Source organism: Harpia harpyja, chromosome 6 (assembly GCF_026419915.1).
Source record: "Harpia harpyja isolate bHarHar1 chromosome 6, bHarHar1 primary haplotype, whole genome shotgun sequence".
Lineage (NCBI taxonomy): Eukaryota > Metazoa > Chordata > Aves > Accipitriformes > Accipitridae > Harpia > Harpia harpyja.
The window spans coordinates 7,362,563-7,378,207 of record NC_068945.1 but is presented as its reverse complement, the minus strand read 5'-3'; the positions used below and the strand labels follow the sequence as shown (position 1 = coordinate 7,378,207).

Genomic DNA, 15,645 nt, shown 5'->3' with positions numbered 1-15,645 from the left:
AAAACTCTAATTTAAATTTGGTAACCCAACTTAAGGGTGTCCAGTCATTCACATTATAGAATGTGTCAGAAGTTGAATCCTTGCTGACACCAGTTACTAGTATCCTTTTTTTTTTTTTTTTTTAAACACATCAGGTAAGCCGCTTTCCTGTCCATGGAGGAGTTTTCAGACACAGCAGCAGATGGTTTCACAGGTATTTGCTAGATAAACAAGCCTCACTGCAAGTAAACAGCCTTAGGTTCATTTCCAGCTTCTGGAGAACGCTACCTCAGAAGCGTACCTCCAGTCACCGCAGGGCTGAACACTTCCTGCTTCACCCTCTGCATTTTTGCAGTACCAGCACTGGGCGAACAGCACAGAGAACGGAAGCAGATCCCTGTTCTGTGTGCAGGTAGGAATCAAGAGAACTTCCCTACTGAATGACAGCCACGCGAATAGAAAAAGCAAAGTCACTACAGCCAGATTAAGTAATTCTGTTGCTGTTTTTCAGTAGGGCCACAGTTAAGTTCCTCCTCAAAATTCAAGTTGCTGCTTCAAGGCAAAGAAGCCAAGTAGTTTAAAGCACACAGGACAGAATATTTTTAAAAATTACAAAAAAATACAACTTCAGTCAAACAGTTAATTTTGTACAGTTGCAAGCAATTTAACTATGTCCTTAACATTTTAACATCAGTGGTTCTTCCAGGTAAGTCAGGATAGCACTGATCCATCAGCCCTAAAAAGGGCTCTTTTTCACAGCAAAAGACCAGCCTGGGGTTTTTCAGAAAAAAAAAAAAAAAAAAAAAAAAAAAAAGGAAGTTATATGATCTGAACAAAGCTTCACAGAGTAATATTAACACAGATTTTTACCTCAAAAGAAATACAAACAAAATGGAGCTCTATTCAGGAGCCTTTAATTTTTTTTTTTATTTATTTTTTTTAAACAGGCTTAAAATATGCAAATGAAGAAAAAGTATGTGGATATTATAAATAACATAAATCAGATAAGCTTTTACAGTAACACTACAAACACCCCAGTGAGGAAGGAATGCAGTACTAACAGCAACTATAAGCAATCATAAAGCAATCAAACTTGCCTAATTCTAGGCAAAAATATTCGTCCATCAAGTGTACAGTTGCAACTGACAACAGGATTCTAGTTGGGTACAACTCACCCTATTGATAAGGTTCCTTTTCAGAAGAGAGGCCATTATTTCAGCTATGTGAACATGAGGTTCCTCATCCTGCTTACAGTTAGAAATAAATACGTTATGTTTGTGTACTGTACTCTTTAACAGAGGTCTGAACAACACTAACAGTTTCTTACAAAACATTCCTGCGAGGTAGGTATATCATCATCCCTGTTTTACAAATGGAAAAGAGATTTGCCCAGAGTCTCACAGCTATTTAGTACCAGAGCCAGGAACACCTCCCCTGACACTGTACCAAACCTTTTCCACTAGGCAATGCTCCTTTTTAGGTTATACTATTGCATTCAAAAAAGTTATTTTAAGACAACATATATGTTTAATATTACAATATAGCATTTTGTAATAAAACAAGAATACAGTATAGCTCGTCTTTGAGGTACCATCCCTCTCCCCTCCCCAACTCTTTTACCTGTAGATAGCCAAAATAACTATGGACTAATGAAAAGAAGTTTTTAAAAATATGCACTCTAGGAGCAGATATGCAAGTGACTGAAGTATGTTTCTGTTCATAAAGAACATTTGTGTTATTTCTCTAGTGCCAACTTACATCGGGCCCTAGGACCATGCAAATTGTGTTATTTTAAGATGGTAAGCAGTTGCCTGTCTTCAGTTTTGCAGTTTAGTGTCAATAACTCCAGTCAATCTCGGTAATTACTACAGATACCTTTCCCAAGCTTAGTATAATGGTGACCTAAAACCACTTCCCCCTACAAAGACTCTTAAAACACTTTTGGAGCTACACATTCAGCTCCCACATCCACTAAGTGAGAGTCTTGATTAAGACAAACACATGTGATTTCAGGTTTTAACAAATTTCCATTTTCAAGTTTTATAATGAAGTGACTAACTCCTGTATTGGGACTGACAGAAGACAACTGAGACTTTGTTAAATTTGTTGGTAAAGTACAGTTGAGATCTGAAACAAAATAACCGATCCAGTTCCTCATGTAGGCTCCATGACTCACCACTAATATATTGGCATCTAATATTTTAGAAGTTCCACCGCTACCAGAGCTAAGTTCTGCTTCGCTACAGTGGTTTGTCCAAGGGAAAACTAACTCTTCTTCAGCTGTTCCTGAGCTTCTGCTTGCTGCACCATGCATGTCTTGCTCCTTCTGTTCCAATTCAACAGCTAGCTGACACAGAAATTCAAAAAAATCCCTTGCACGTTCTCTTACCTAAAGAGAAAGGTCAGAAGAGTACGTTGAGAAGAATGCAAGACACTTCAGCTTTCAGAAATCTGATATAACTACTCAAATTAAAAGACAAACATTTATCACAGACAAGTCTCAGAAATCAATGCTAAGTTACTGAACACTGTAAAAACTCCTCTGCCCTCCAAAGCCAAGGTTGAGAGTAATTGCCATCATCCTTCTGCAAACAAGAGCTTCATGAGGAGTCAATCTCAAAATCAATATTTTAGTTCTAAAGAGATTCCCTGCTTGGCAGCCACTGTAATCAGGTCAAGCAGTGTTTTTAGCTTAGAAAATATCTACCTTCAGTTGGGCTAAGCTCTCAATAAGATGTTCCTAAGTATGCAATAGCTGCATCTGCACTGATAGAATGGCCTAGAAAGTAGGGCACAAATAAATAAATACCATACTTCATCCAGTGTTTCTCCTCCAGAAGGCGTGAATGAAGGACATTGCTCTCCAGCAGTCTTTGCCATAGCCTTGAGGTCAGTCAAAGGCCTTCCTTCTGCAACACCGTATTTCTGTAAGAGGCAAGTTACAAAGAGTGGGTTTAGCAAGATAGATCAAGTCTCCAGTACCGCTTCCAATGCAAACATCTCTTAACAGCTTTGTTTTCTTGGATTCTCAAGTGTAACGTGCAGGCTTAACTACCTTTTACATTTTATTCCAATATTGGGGGAGGAGGTATCTTTCTATCTGCTATTTAAGTTACAGCATAGATATATGCTGGGTAGAGAAATACATTAAGAGCAGCATCTCATTTAAAGTACTAACATTCAAAACAGTACCTTCAGCCTGATCTTTGCCTCGAGATTTTTTCCTACATTCTTGACACTCATTCTTAGCATACAAAATTCAAGTGTCTTTGTAACTGAGGTTACACTGCAAACACCTCTGTATGTAGCTGTTCATACAAGGATAAACCCCATCTACTTTTCATTTGCAGAAAGACTACAGGGAACTACTTTTCACAAGTAAGAAACGAGTAATTTCTCTACAGACCTCTGAAATCTCCACAACAGAGGAGTCCATTTTAAAATCAGAATTTTTGAAAAAGACAAAAAAAAGATGAAAAAACACAAGTACTCTACCTATTAGAAATACATAATAAAGCCTCCCCCCATTTTTTCAGGACATACATTACTCCTGTGGACAGTGTTTTCAGAAAACAAGGCGGCAAAAAACCAAGGCAGCAAAAAACCAACCTTAAAAACATATGCTAATGGACTCAGAGAACATGCAATTAACTATCTTCAATGACATAGTTATTCCTGAGACCTCCAAAAGCAAGGCCCGTACAAGTAACAGTAGTAAGAACCCACATATACCAGGTAGTTATTCTGGATCACTAGAAGTCACGTTATCAAACATAGTATTTATCACCTGTAATGTATTTTACAGGAGAGATACACTTGGATGTGCATTACCATTTTTGACCTTGAAGATCTTTCCAAGGCACATCTCTAACAATGGTAAAACAGATTAAACCTCCTCCCTCTCAAGATTAATACTTCACTGCCACTAACAGATGAAAAATGCATTCAAATGGAAAGCTTTGGTCTTTCCTTGGAACATCTAAAAACAGTGAAAACGCTGCAGTTATGATGAGTATTTTGAGAAAGTAAGAGCTGATGCTATACTGTCAAATACTCAGTTACACGCATTACAGAAATCCAGATGTTGATTACTAGGATACAGACACGTACTCATTACTGAGGCTTTTTTGACTTCTATGTCACTACCCACTTGCTGTGGATATGCAATTAGCTGCCATAATAACTAATTTATTACAGTCTTCAGAATTTAAATGTACTGAAACACATTTACTTCAGCCTCTCAATCCCTTCTCTAAAGCAAAATATCGGCAATTTAAGAACACTAAGACAGACGTGAAGAAATAAGTGCTCTGAAACAACTGAAAATTAAATCCTAATCTTAAAGATTTTTCCAGACTTAGAGAATAATACTTTCTTAATAGGATCAATAACATATGTTCTTTTAAAGGACTTTGCTTCTTTTCATACAATTCAAACTTAATTCCAGTTATCCAGAGTAGTGACTTACAACCTGTGGCTCGCAGACACTGTACTGGCATTTCTATACATCCATACAAACGCCATGAAAGGGTAAAAAAAAAGTAACAGAGACTTAAGATTATTCTTTCTAAAATTCAGTATCATGACCCATAATATTTTAAAAAAACATCAGGTGGTAAAGCAACTAAAGAAGATGGGGAGGCATTTAACTTGCTGGTTTCAGGGGAAGAACTGGAATTTCTGACCGAAAAAGAAGATCCATATAGGAAATGCTACAATTGTGTTCTGTTCCTTAAACACTTACTTGCCTGCAGGCAATATGCCATCCCACTTTTGGTTTTGTAGCATTTCCTTATTTAAAATTCAGCTGACACTCTCAGTGTAGCATCTGAAGGGTGATTCATATTAGCAGAAACAGCCAGCATCCAAGTTTATTCTGATCAGACATACTTAAAAACAGACAAGAGGTACAATTATGCCTGTTATCAGGCAGAGAGCCTAATCAGGAAATCAAACTGTTCCATGGGCAGCAGAAAGCTTTTCAGTAGTCTTTGTGCAAATGAAAAGGTACAAACTCCTAAAAAGACAACATCGAGTTGTGCCATCAGGCTTGAGCAGGTAGGCAGAGGGAGCATCTTTAACACTTTACACATGGGGTTACCAAACAGAGCTAAGCTTTTTATTACATTTAAGATAAGTAAGGTAAGATTTACATGTAGAGGGAATTAAATCATTAGAGCATCACGGTTACAGCACTAATCACTAAATTTTGGCTTTGCTTCACAATTCTGCAGTCAGGCAAACAATTTATAGTACCTGATGTGAAGAGTTGACTCTTCAGTGATTAAAACCACATCACATAGTGCTCTCCACTGTTAAATCTACCATTTAATAAGCCAAGATATCCATCAGCAGTAAGTTACATTTTCAAATGGGTCAGTGTTCAATATTAAAACAAGCTCTTTTGGCACTTACTCTCTCTCGAAGTCTTGCATCATACTTGATTTCCAAATCTTTGCAAAACTTATTTTTTCCTAGAATTGTGGCAGCAGTCTAAAAGGTGAATATACAGTCATGTCAATGGGCTGTTTTCTCATGGGACAGCTAGACCATCTTACAACACCACAGCCAATGTGAATCACATTAGTAGTGCCCAACCACCCAAACAAACAAGATAAATCTTTTTCAGCTAGTAGTGTCTGTCAGAATTGGATATATGGCCTGAAGCTGAAGACACTTAGCACCCATGAAAGGTGGGCAGCAAGATGCACAGCAGCAGCAGGATTTACCGATTTACCGAGATAAAAGCCACATCTTCTCTTGACTATACTGCTACTCACAAAGCAATCATGCCAACTACATTCTTTATATGTAGTACCTGAGTCAGACTCACAAGCAGTACGTTCCTAAAAACTGATCAGTTAAACTGACTGCGAAAAACATAGCATCTAAAAATTAAATTACTTTCTGGCAAGTGCACCTCAGAAATCAAATACTCTTGAAGCAGTTAAGAGGCAGGAGGGTGTTTGCTGCCAACATACTGAAGTGTCAACCTCGATGTTACGAGGGAGAAATGCACTGGATGATATACTTGGGGAAAAAAAATAATCTAGCTTATTGTATTCACCTGCCTTTTGATAGCATGGCCAAGAGACAGAGAAAATCCAAAGGGTTTAGTTTGCTTTTAACAATAGTCTGCATGTCTTGAGTTTTGTGCTATGTATCTTTTTTTCCTTCCAAGGAAGCACGTGATTTTGGGGGTGCAAGGGAGAGCAAGACAACTGATCAAGAGGAAATTCTGATACCACTTTGGAAAAAGTATTGCCTAATACAGGTTCTGGCGTGTTGTGTATTATACAGCTGTCTGGCTGCCACAGCCAGCAATGGGAACTAAAGGACCGCTAACTTGCTCCTGTTCTTATATGCATCAAAGTGTGAAGGCTGTACTGGATTCACATACAGTCGTGACTGGTAATATCAGCTGGGAATTCCTGTGCAAATGTCCACATCCAAAGTGACATTCAAACAACTCATTTTGAAAAGGCTCCCTGGATTTTGGCAAATAATAAGCAGCCTTGTTGTACTAACAAGACTTTATGATCTATTAAATGTATTGCTTAGGAAAGGCTTTATGTTGCAATTTTAAATATCTGTCATAGAATAATGTCAAAATTCAGATAGGGTTGAATCAATTTCCTTGTATATATAAATAGTACAGTTAATTGAATGATTACATCCTGAAATTTCTCCAGGACCAAGATCTTGTTCAGTACATAGAATAGACAACATTCACCTACTCAGCACTAACTCATACTCTGAACTGTAAATATTAACATAGAATCATAAAGTCATTTAGGTTGGAAAAGACCCTTAAGATCATTGAGTCCAACTGTTCACCTAACACTGCCAAGTCCACCACTAAACCAGGTCCCTAAGCATCACGTCTACACAGCTTTTAAATACCTGCAGGGCTGGTGACTCATTTACCGTGCTGAAACCAAAATCTGCTCTGAAGAAGAGATTAACTTCATCGCACCTTTCCTATACCATCCATTACTAGAATACCAGCATGTTTCAGAAACGTTCCTGAATCTTCACAGTACCACAGTGAGAGAAGCGATATTAGCCCCACTTTACACATGGAAAAGCCTCAAAGATTTCCTCTCATCCTTCTCAGGCCCCAGCCTGTCTCAGTTCTGAACCTACCTTCACTGCTGCAGAGCTCTTGTCCCAATGGAATGAGCGTCTCACAGTAGGCCCCATATTCCCCTGCAGACTTTGGTGTTATGCTCTGTTAAGCTTACAAGTCTTAGGGAGTTATGCTTCACACCACAGCCCAGTCTGCCCAACTAGTCTTTTTTTATTTTCACATTGCTGGTCCGCCTGCTCTCCTCTACACTGCTAATTTCCAGACCCTGCCTCCTAGGCTTATTCTCTCAAACAGGCTTCCCTGCAAAGCCTCTCTCCGCATTTCCTATACCTGCTCACTTTGCATCTCCTGTAGCTCTCGGGATTCCTGCCCAGCTAGTACAACTCTCTGCACACATCCCTGTTTTCTCCTATCCTGCTCAGGCTTGAATGTTCAGCTGTCAGCCATGGGCGGTAGCCAGAGGACCCCATACCACTCCTGGTTGCAGTAACCAGTACACACCCTGACACAGCTGATGCAGGAGACATTGCAAGGAAAACTAAACTTCATCACTAACAGTTTCATTAAAAACCTTCCCCCCCCGCCCTCTTTTGCAAGAAAACTTGTACATTCCTTTCATACCTGAGCTATGAAGTGACAGCGTAGTAAAGGACACTTCTTCATAGATTTGCAGCTGCCAAAAAAGGGAGTTCCAAGCAAATGGAAACTGCAGCTTTACACATCTTTGGAAAAGCTCCCGCAAAGTCTGGATAGCTTGTCAAACAAATGGCAAAACACATTTCCTTTATGCAAAGGACAAATTCAGGTCTGTCTTCTACATTATGAGAGTGCAAACGCTTCTCATGGAAAAGGCTGTCTCCAACATAAAGAAAAAAATTACCAACCTCACTCTCAAGCAGCTGAGCATTCAGAAACAATTACTGTAAGGCAGGCACATAGCACAGACAGTCTTATGAACATTACGAAGCACTATTAATGTTTTTAAATATAATCACTGCCATTCACACACTTAAAGGAAGTGACTTGTCAGGCAGTTATTATGTATTTTAAAAATACCTAATTATTACACTCCTCCCTCCCTGTCTCTCTAGTTTGTTTTCTGCCTAAGTTGTGCTGCTACAGCAGTTTATGGGACAGTGCTGCAAAACTGATGAGCAATGTTGATCGTGTATGTTTTAAGGAAAAAAAAAAGGGGATTTACGCTAGATTTTGTTGATCTGGTTTACAGCAAGGCTTCACAGACTTTTGTAGCAGGACAACAGAGCAAAAAAGCAAACTACCAGAGCGCTATTAAGAATCGCTTAGTAGTTTCAATCACATGAAGCCTACACGTCTCCTGAAATCACAGCATCAGTAACAGAAGAGAGAATTAAGGACAGAGCTTCCACAGGAGATATGACCTTCCTAGAGCAGCTGATCTACGCCTCTACCTTTAAAAGTTCTGTTTCCCTAATTTTTTGAGTATTTCATAATCCTGCACACAAAATCACAGGTAATCCCACCCAGTAATTAACATTTTTTCCTCTTTAATGAACCTATTAAAATAATGCATCGAGGCGAGAGGTGCGTTATTATGTTCCTGCCAAAATCCAACCTCTCTGCACATCTAATGATCCTTGTACTGACTTTACAGCAAAACTTGATCTTGCCTATATTGGTCTGCATTCCTCAGAAAAACACAGCATACAGCCACAATGCATAAGACAGTACAACAGTATCACAGCCAATTTGTTTTGTTTCTTCAAAGAAAAACTGACTTCAGTCTGTGTTACCCCTAAGTCCCGATTACTTCTTTAGCAAGAACCTATGCACATATAAAATAACAGCAAATCCATAAGAACAACACTGCATGACATCCTGCAAAGCAAGCTGGCCTTCATCGCTTCCTAACTGAGCTGTTCTCATTGAAATTTCCTTACTCGTAGAGGCCTTCTTGAATTCTACACAACTTAAACTGCACTTCTAAGACCATCAAAATAGCTTTTGGCTCTCCATCACTGTATTACTTTTGCATCATCAATAGCAAATAAATACCAAATTCTGAAGCTAATATTTACATTCAGTTGTCTCAAGAAGCACTTGCCTGCTTTGCTCGAAGGAGGTCACTTGAAAAGACATGAGTAAACTTCACATTACTGAGAAATAAACCAGCAGCATCTGCTTGTCTGAAACCAGTTGCAGAGAGCGGTTCATCCACTCCTTGACCTACAGAATAAAAACCCATGAACATTAAGACATGCATATGTTAGATCATTTAGCAGCTGAGCAAGCACAGCAGCAATAAAGAATCTGCTGAGTCATAATATGAAAAGTACGAAAAAAGGGAGTACAGGCTAGGAAGACAGAAGGATCATTATCGATTATATTTATATTACTGTATACATATGACAAACTTAAACGTAAAACAGAGGCCTATGTTTTCTAAACGCAAGTAGTCATTTCAAATCACTTGTTCTTTTTAGAATGGTCACTAGTAGGCTTCCTGCAAGAGGAATCTCAACAGAAACTGAAGCTCTGTAAACAGATCTGTTGATTGTAAATAAGAAAAAGGACAATACAATTGAGATAAAGTTGTTGATACTAAACTACATATACGGAAAAAAACCCATGCACATCAGGAGAGTCAAGTCCTGACAAATATGAAATGCCTGCTCCTCCCCATCCCCTAACGTTGACAATGCCTTGAAGAAATGAGGCAACAAGAAGGGATTGTGTGTAATGCAGAAAGCAGCGCACACTCTTTGCCAAAGACACAGTTTCACAAGAATTTTACAGCTGATGTAAACACAATCTGTTGTGGTCTCTTCCTCTCCCCTACTCCACCTCGCACATTGACACTAACGCCTCATGCAGCTGCATGGCGAGCGTGTTGACGGAACAAACCTAGCTGAAAAGCAGCTACCCTTCCAAAAATTATTTTCAGCCAGAGTAGTCTGTGAAACCAGGTGGTCACAGAGCTCTAGGACAGCACAGAGAGAACCAGCACTTTGGTAATCCAACTTGAATGAAATAGGTGTGCTCCTGCCACAGCTCAGAGAGTCTGCAGGAGAACCAAGAACTGTGGCAGAGGGACAAACCTGTAACAAATTGCTATGTCCACGCTTGTATCACCTATTTTACTTTTGTAGGAAGTCAAAGCAGAGAGTGTGCAGTTCTCATCAGATCCAGAACAATGACAATAGCAATTTTCACCAAGCAAATGCGCAACCATTTATATGCTTCCAACAGCAAAAGACAGGACACCAGAAGTCCGGAACTTGAGTTCCGAGCACCTCATCTGTAATTCAGCCATGTGAGACCTCAGACTCCACCATGCTGGTATAGGTCTTACACCTCTCAAAACACAAGGCAATGTTCACTTTCTACACTGGAGAGGGGAGAGGAATCTACTACATGTCATTTGACACAGAGAGCTAGGAATTTAAAAGACATCATTAGTACTTTTAAGAACATAAAGCAGGGGAATATACTTTATTCACTTTATCATAAGCACAAAGCCATGTTGCAAGAACTGTAAACTGCAATGTCAAAACAGAGGTAGGAAAATCTGGAAGCATGATTCTTCCTCACAGCACATCACACTGTATAAAGGTTATTTATTCAGAGTACCACCCCACTAGGTTCCTTGTAGTGGTGAGCCTCGGTTTTCCTACAACAGACATCCAAGCAGCTCAGCGTTTTCAGTTCTGGGTGTACAAGTCAGCAGTCACTAAGGAGAAGTCTGGTTTTAAATGTTGTGTCTAAAGACTGCCTTCCTAGAAAGAGCTGGGATTGAATAATCCAAGCATTTAAACAATCTTTACTTTTCATTCTTTCTTGCTTAAATGTAGGCTTTTTTTGCAAGTGACAGATTACCTTCCTAAGGCAATAGCCTCCTTTACAACATGATCTTTATCCATCCTTCTGCAGCTCCTTACCAACTCCATCGTACAAGTGTGCACCTTGCTGGTTCTTCACCAGAGCTGCAGCTCTCACTTTTCAACTGAGCCCCAGAAGCCCTTTTCCCAGGCTTCATACTACTGAGATTTAACACAGTGCTATGGGACACTCTGGCATCCTTAGTAACAGGTGCTGCTATTGCTTTATTTGATTACAGGTAATTTTTTTTCCCCTGTTTAGAAAAAGGAGCTATCCTAACACTCCCATTGATACCAGAAATGCATCACCATTTGTTGATATTCTGTGGAGACCAACTTAGAATCTTCGTAGTTCTGTAAAGCTTTCAAGCTAACATCCTGGCTTACAAATAAAGACTCTTAAGGTTTACAATATTATTCTGTAACAATACTTAACATTTCAGCAGCTGGTTACAGGATTTCACATTTTCCAGGGAAGAATAATTTTCCATCTCTAACAAGCGAGCAGAATAACTGATACTAACCTTGCAATATCTTGTCTTTGTTGTATCTTGTTTCTCCACTGAAAGAGATTATAAACAAAAAACAATTAACTCACAATAATTTTACTGAATGTTCAAAAACACTGTTATATTAGATACCAACAGGAGACAGCAGAGTCTGAATATGAAAAATGAAGATAGAGTACAGCACAGCTTCTTTTCAAAAAGATGTACCTGAAGACTTCACAATAAAAAAAAAACCAAACCATTTTCAAGTAGTCAGCCCCAATCACTCCATCAATATTTACTAAGACAAACCTACCTGAGACAAAATGAAGGGAAGTAATTTCTTAAATTTATCATAAATGCAGCATAATTTTATCTACTACAATTACACCTCCATGCTGGAGCAAGGGAAGTTGCAGGAAGACTCTGGAGCCCTGTTACAAAAAGCCTGTGCTAGTCAATTGGACCTCTTCACCTTGAAAGGAAGCCAATTCAAGAGATTATCAAAGATAGCAGCAGAGCAGGCTGTACTCCTTGAAGAAGCAGAGCATAAGAACCCAGAACTGTAGAAAAACTAGCAGAATGAACATCACCTTCTTTAGGAATTGGAATATTCTACCTTGAAAACCATAACTGACAGTATTTCGAGAGAAGAGCAACTAAACCCATGTGCTGATTTATTTAGTAGGGAAAATCTAAGAACTAAACTTGACACGAACAAAGTTAAGCATGCTGACTTTGAGACTCCTCACCTGACCGAAATGTCACATGCTTAAGTTTTTGCAGTACTAAGGCCAAGTGTGCTGCTTGGCTTTTATACAGAGAGCTATCAACACTGCTGTGCAGAAGTCCTCAAGGTGAGCCCCAAATAAGTAACTAATCACAGAAGGCCAGTACTTTTAAGACAAAACACTGTATTTTAGTACACTTTAAATTCTTCCCTGCACAGGGGGCAGCAATTTAATTCTTCAGGCTCACCCCATGTCCTGACAGCTACTTCCAGCCTCCTGAGGAAAATGCAGCAGGCTGGATGGAGTCCATCCTGCTGGTCATCGATTGGGGTACAGGTGGGGGAAGAGCAGAATGTGCAGTTTTCCAAGTAGCACAAAGACAAGCACAATGTACGCAAGCACAGTCTGTGGGATGAATTCCCAACCATTTGCTGGTAATGAACTGGGATCTTTCTGAAGTGACTGCAAGAGTCCCACCTGAAGATTTCAAGTTCAACAAATTGTTTCAGGCTCACGTTTTCTAGCAGATGTAAAAGTTAGGCTGCAACTACAGCACCAAGTCAGCAGATCCAGGTCTTTAAGAGAACGTAAGAGTAACTCTTAACAGGAGGAAAATCAGGGGAAAAAAAAAAGTCATTGCTCCAGCTGCACTGATCAAGTATTAAACTGTATTATGCTAAAGGGGAAAAAAGTTTAGCTTTTGTAAAAATTAAACAGTTAACTACTTTTTAAGTACTTTAGGTACTACTAATACCTGTCAATTGCAGGAAGCTGGATCTACTTAGCCTAGTTAACGACAAATCTTTCTCAATATCCACCGTAGCTTGAAAGAAAACCTCACCCTAACAACTTTAACTAAGTCACAAACGCCAGTGCTTTAACATTTAACAGCAGAAACGTTAAACGAGCTCTTTGCCCCACCAGAGAGCTTCTGGCAGGAGAAAGGTCTTACGAGCCCTCACCCAAGAGCTCACAAATAGCGCTTACTAGTGTTACGTCTCACTCCGTACTTCCGTCAGTGCCGAACTGTATCGGTTTGCTCACATACCTAACCGGACTCGGCCACACCAGAGGCCAGCCTACGGTAACCGGACAGCCGCGCCGGCTCAGGCGGCAGCGAGACCCCCGGGGCGCACAGCGCGGTCCCCTCCCGCCCCCCTCCGCCTCCCCCAAGGGCCAGCCCGGCGCTCCCCCCGCCCGCGGGCTCCCTCACGGCGCACCCGCCACGCCACGCCACGCCACGCCGGACGGACTGACGGACTGACAGGAGCCGTTACCCCTGAGGGAGCCGCGCGCGCCTAACGGACAGCCCCGGGAGGGGGGGGGGGGGGGCGGAACTCCGCTGACGGCACCGGCGAGGCGGGGGGGGGGGGGGGAGGCGGGCAGCGGGGAGACGGGGGAAGGGCAAGGCCCGGCACCGGCGGGGGGGTGCCGCGGTACTCACTGCCGGACGAGGGTCAGACCGAAGCGAACCATGGCGCGGCCGCCCAGCCTCCCGCCCGCCCGCACTGCGGCGCCCCGGCCGCCCAGCGTACGCCGGTGACGTCACGGCCCCGCCCCGGCGCGCGGCGGCGGGAGAAGGCGGGGCGGGGCGGTTTCCCCGTGCGGGGGGCGGGGAACTGCTCGGGGGGGTCTGTCTCGTGCGTGTGGAGGTTGTCGCTGTGGTGGATTGGCGGGAAATTCAGGTCCGGTGTGTTTCACACACAACGCTCCCAGCCCCCCCCCCCCCCCCCCCCCCAAAAAAAAGCGCGGTTTTTTAAGGTCTCAAGGCACACGTTGGGAACAAGTCCTGTGAGGAGCGGCTGAGGGAACTGGGGTCGTTTAGGCTGGAGAAAAGGAGGCTGAGGGGAGACCTTATCGCTCTCTACAACTACCTGAAGGGAGGTTGCAGCAAGGTGGGTGTCAGTCTCTTTTCCCAAGTAACAAGTGATAGGATGACAGGAAATGGCCTCAAGTTGTGCCAGGGAAGGTTTAGGTTGGATATCGGGAAAAGTTTTTTCACTGAAAGGGTTATCAAGCATTGGAACAGGCTGCCCAGGGAGGTGGTTGAGTCACCATCCCTGGAAGTATTTAAAAGCCGTGTAGATGTGGTGCTTAGGGACATGGTTTAGCGGTGGACTTGGTAGTGCTAACGGCTGGACTCGATGATCTTAAAGGTCTTTTCCAACCTAAATGGTTCTATGTTCTTAACTTACAATTATAATCAGATGGCTTTCACCTTAAAACTCTAGTTTTCACATAATCTCATGATTCTATGACCGGAGACTTGAGTAAGTTTACCACATTGCGGAAGACATAATATTTGATGACATTCAGTCTTGTTAGGTCAACTAAATTAAGTAAGAACACTGATCGGTAACAGGACTTTGCTCAGAGTAATATCAATAGTTGAATAAATTACACTAATTATGAGTCAATTAAAAGTCTTGGAAGGCAAATCACACCCCTGAGTAATCATCAGCAAAGATGGGAGCTGTTTTGAAGCAACTGTTTCAGAGGCAAAGCAGCGTGTGCTGTAGGCATCCACAACCAGTGGGGGCCATGCTGGCCCTGCACAGCAGAAGTCCAGAACCTCCATATATTTTCTGATAAATGGCACTGATTGTCATCTTCTTCATCAGGTCCTACTTACCCAAATCATTTCAGCTTCTGGGATCTAGATGGGAGATGGGTGGAATACTGTTTTGGGTTCCATAGTCCTGGGATGGGTGAGCTTCGTATTAAGACTGTTGCAGATTGATTTGTTGGACAGAGGCCACATTTTGCTCCGCAGCCACCATCGTACTTGGGAAATAACAGAGACACAAGTTAGGGGCAGTTGGGGGGAGCGAGAAAAACAAACCTACCACCTACACGCTCTCTATATCACAGTGATGTTTTCAAACTCAGGAGTAAAGCTGACATCTGAGCTAGATAAAATAAATCCGCTCTCCTCTTTTGCCTGGCAGTGTTCTTCCTGGGCCAGCTGACAGCACTTGTGGGAAGATACAAGACACATCTGCATTTTGTAGTTCACACTCTTGTTGCCTATGCATTACTTGCTGGGTGAGTAAGGGGATTCTTCCTTCAGTTGCTAGGATTTGACGTTCAGACTCTTACTTTCCCTAGTGAAAGTGAAAAAGAAAAGAAAAAAAAAAAGTCTTACAAAAGTAGAAATTTATTTTGCTGTTCCTTCCCCACTTCCTGTTTTTGCAGATTCAGGAAAAAACACATGTAAATCTCGGCAGGCTGCAAGGATACGGCATAGAAGATGTTTTCTTCAACACAGAAATACAACATTCACCTCAGGAAAGGTCCTGCTGGCCAGAAATGCTAAGGATTCAAAATGATTGATATTTTAGGAAATTAACCATAAAAATTTGGTCAAATCATCACTGTGTTATTGATGTAGAATACAATAACAGGTAATACATATTTTATGGTTGCAAAAGGCAAGGAAAGAAATGGGAAAGTCACTTAAGGGTGAACAAAAATATCCAAGGAGATATAATTGTACACAG

At 41.4% G+C, this 15,645-nt stretch overlaps 1 protein-coding gene across 3 annotated transcripts; it reads right to left on the bottom strand.

Moving 5' to 3' along the window:
- Positions 1 to 877: 877 nt before the first annotated feature.
- On the bottom strand, positions 878 to 13,659 carry TIGAR (TP53 induced glycolysis regulatory phosphatase). 3 transcript variants are annotated; one of them, XM_052790324.1, is made up of 6 exons: positions 13,590 to 13,659; positions 11,451 to 11,488; positions 9,153 to 9,274; positions 5,395 to 5,472; positions 2,794 to 2,904; positions 878 to 2,368 (listed from the first exon to the last, which is right to left on the bottom strand). In XM_052790324.1, the coding sequence occupies exons 1-6, from the start codon at positions 13,619 to 13,621 to the stop codon at positions 1,910 to 1,912; spliced, it is 840 nt and encodes a 279-aa protein (XP_052646284.1). In that variant the 5' UTR covers positions 13,622 to 13,659; the 3' UTR covers positions 878 to 1,909. The 3 variants fall into 3 exon arrangements, with proteins under 3 accessions (XP_052646284.1, XP_052646285.1, XP_052646286.1); XM_052790325.1 differs by lacking the exon at positions 5,395 to 5,472; XM_052790326.1 differs by lacking the exons at positions 9,153 to 9,274; positions 11,451 to 11,488; positions 13,590 to 13,659 and adding an exon at positions 7,691 to 9,103.
- Positions 13,660 to 15,645: the final 1,986 nt, after the last annotated feature.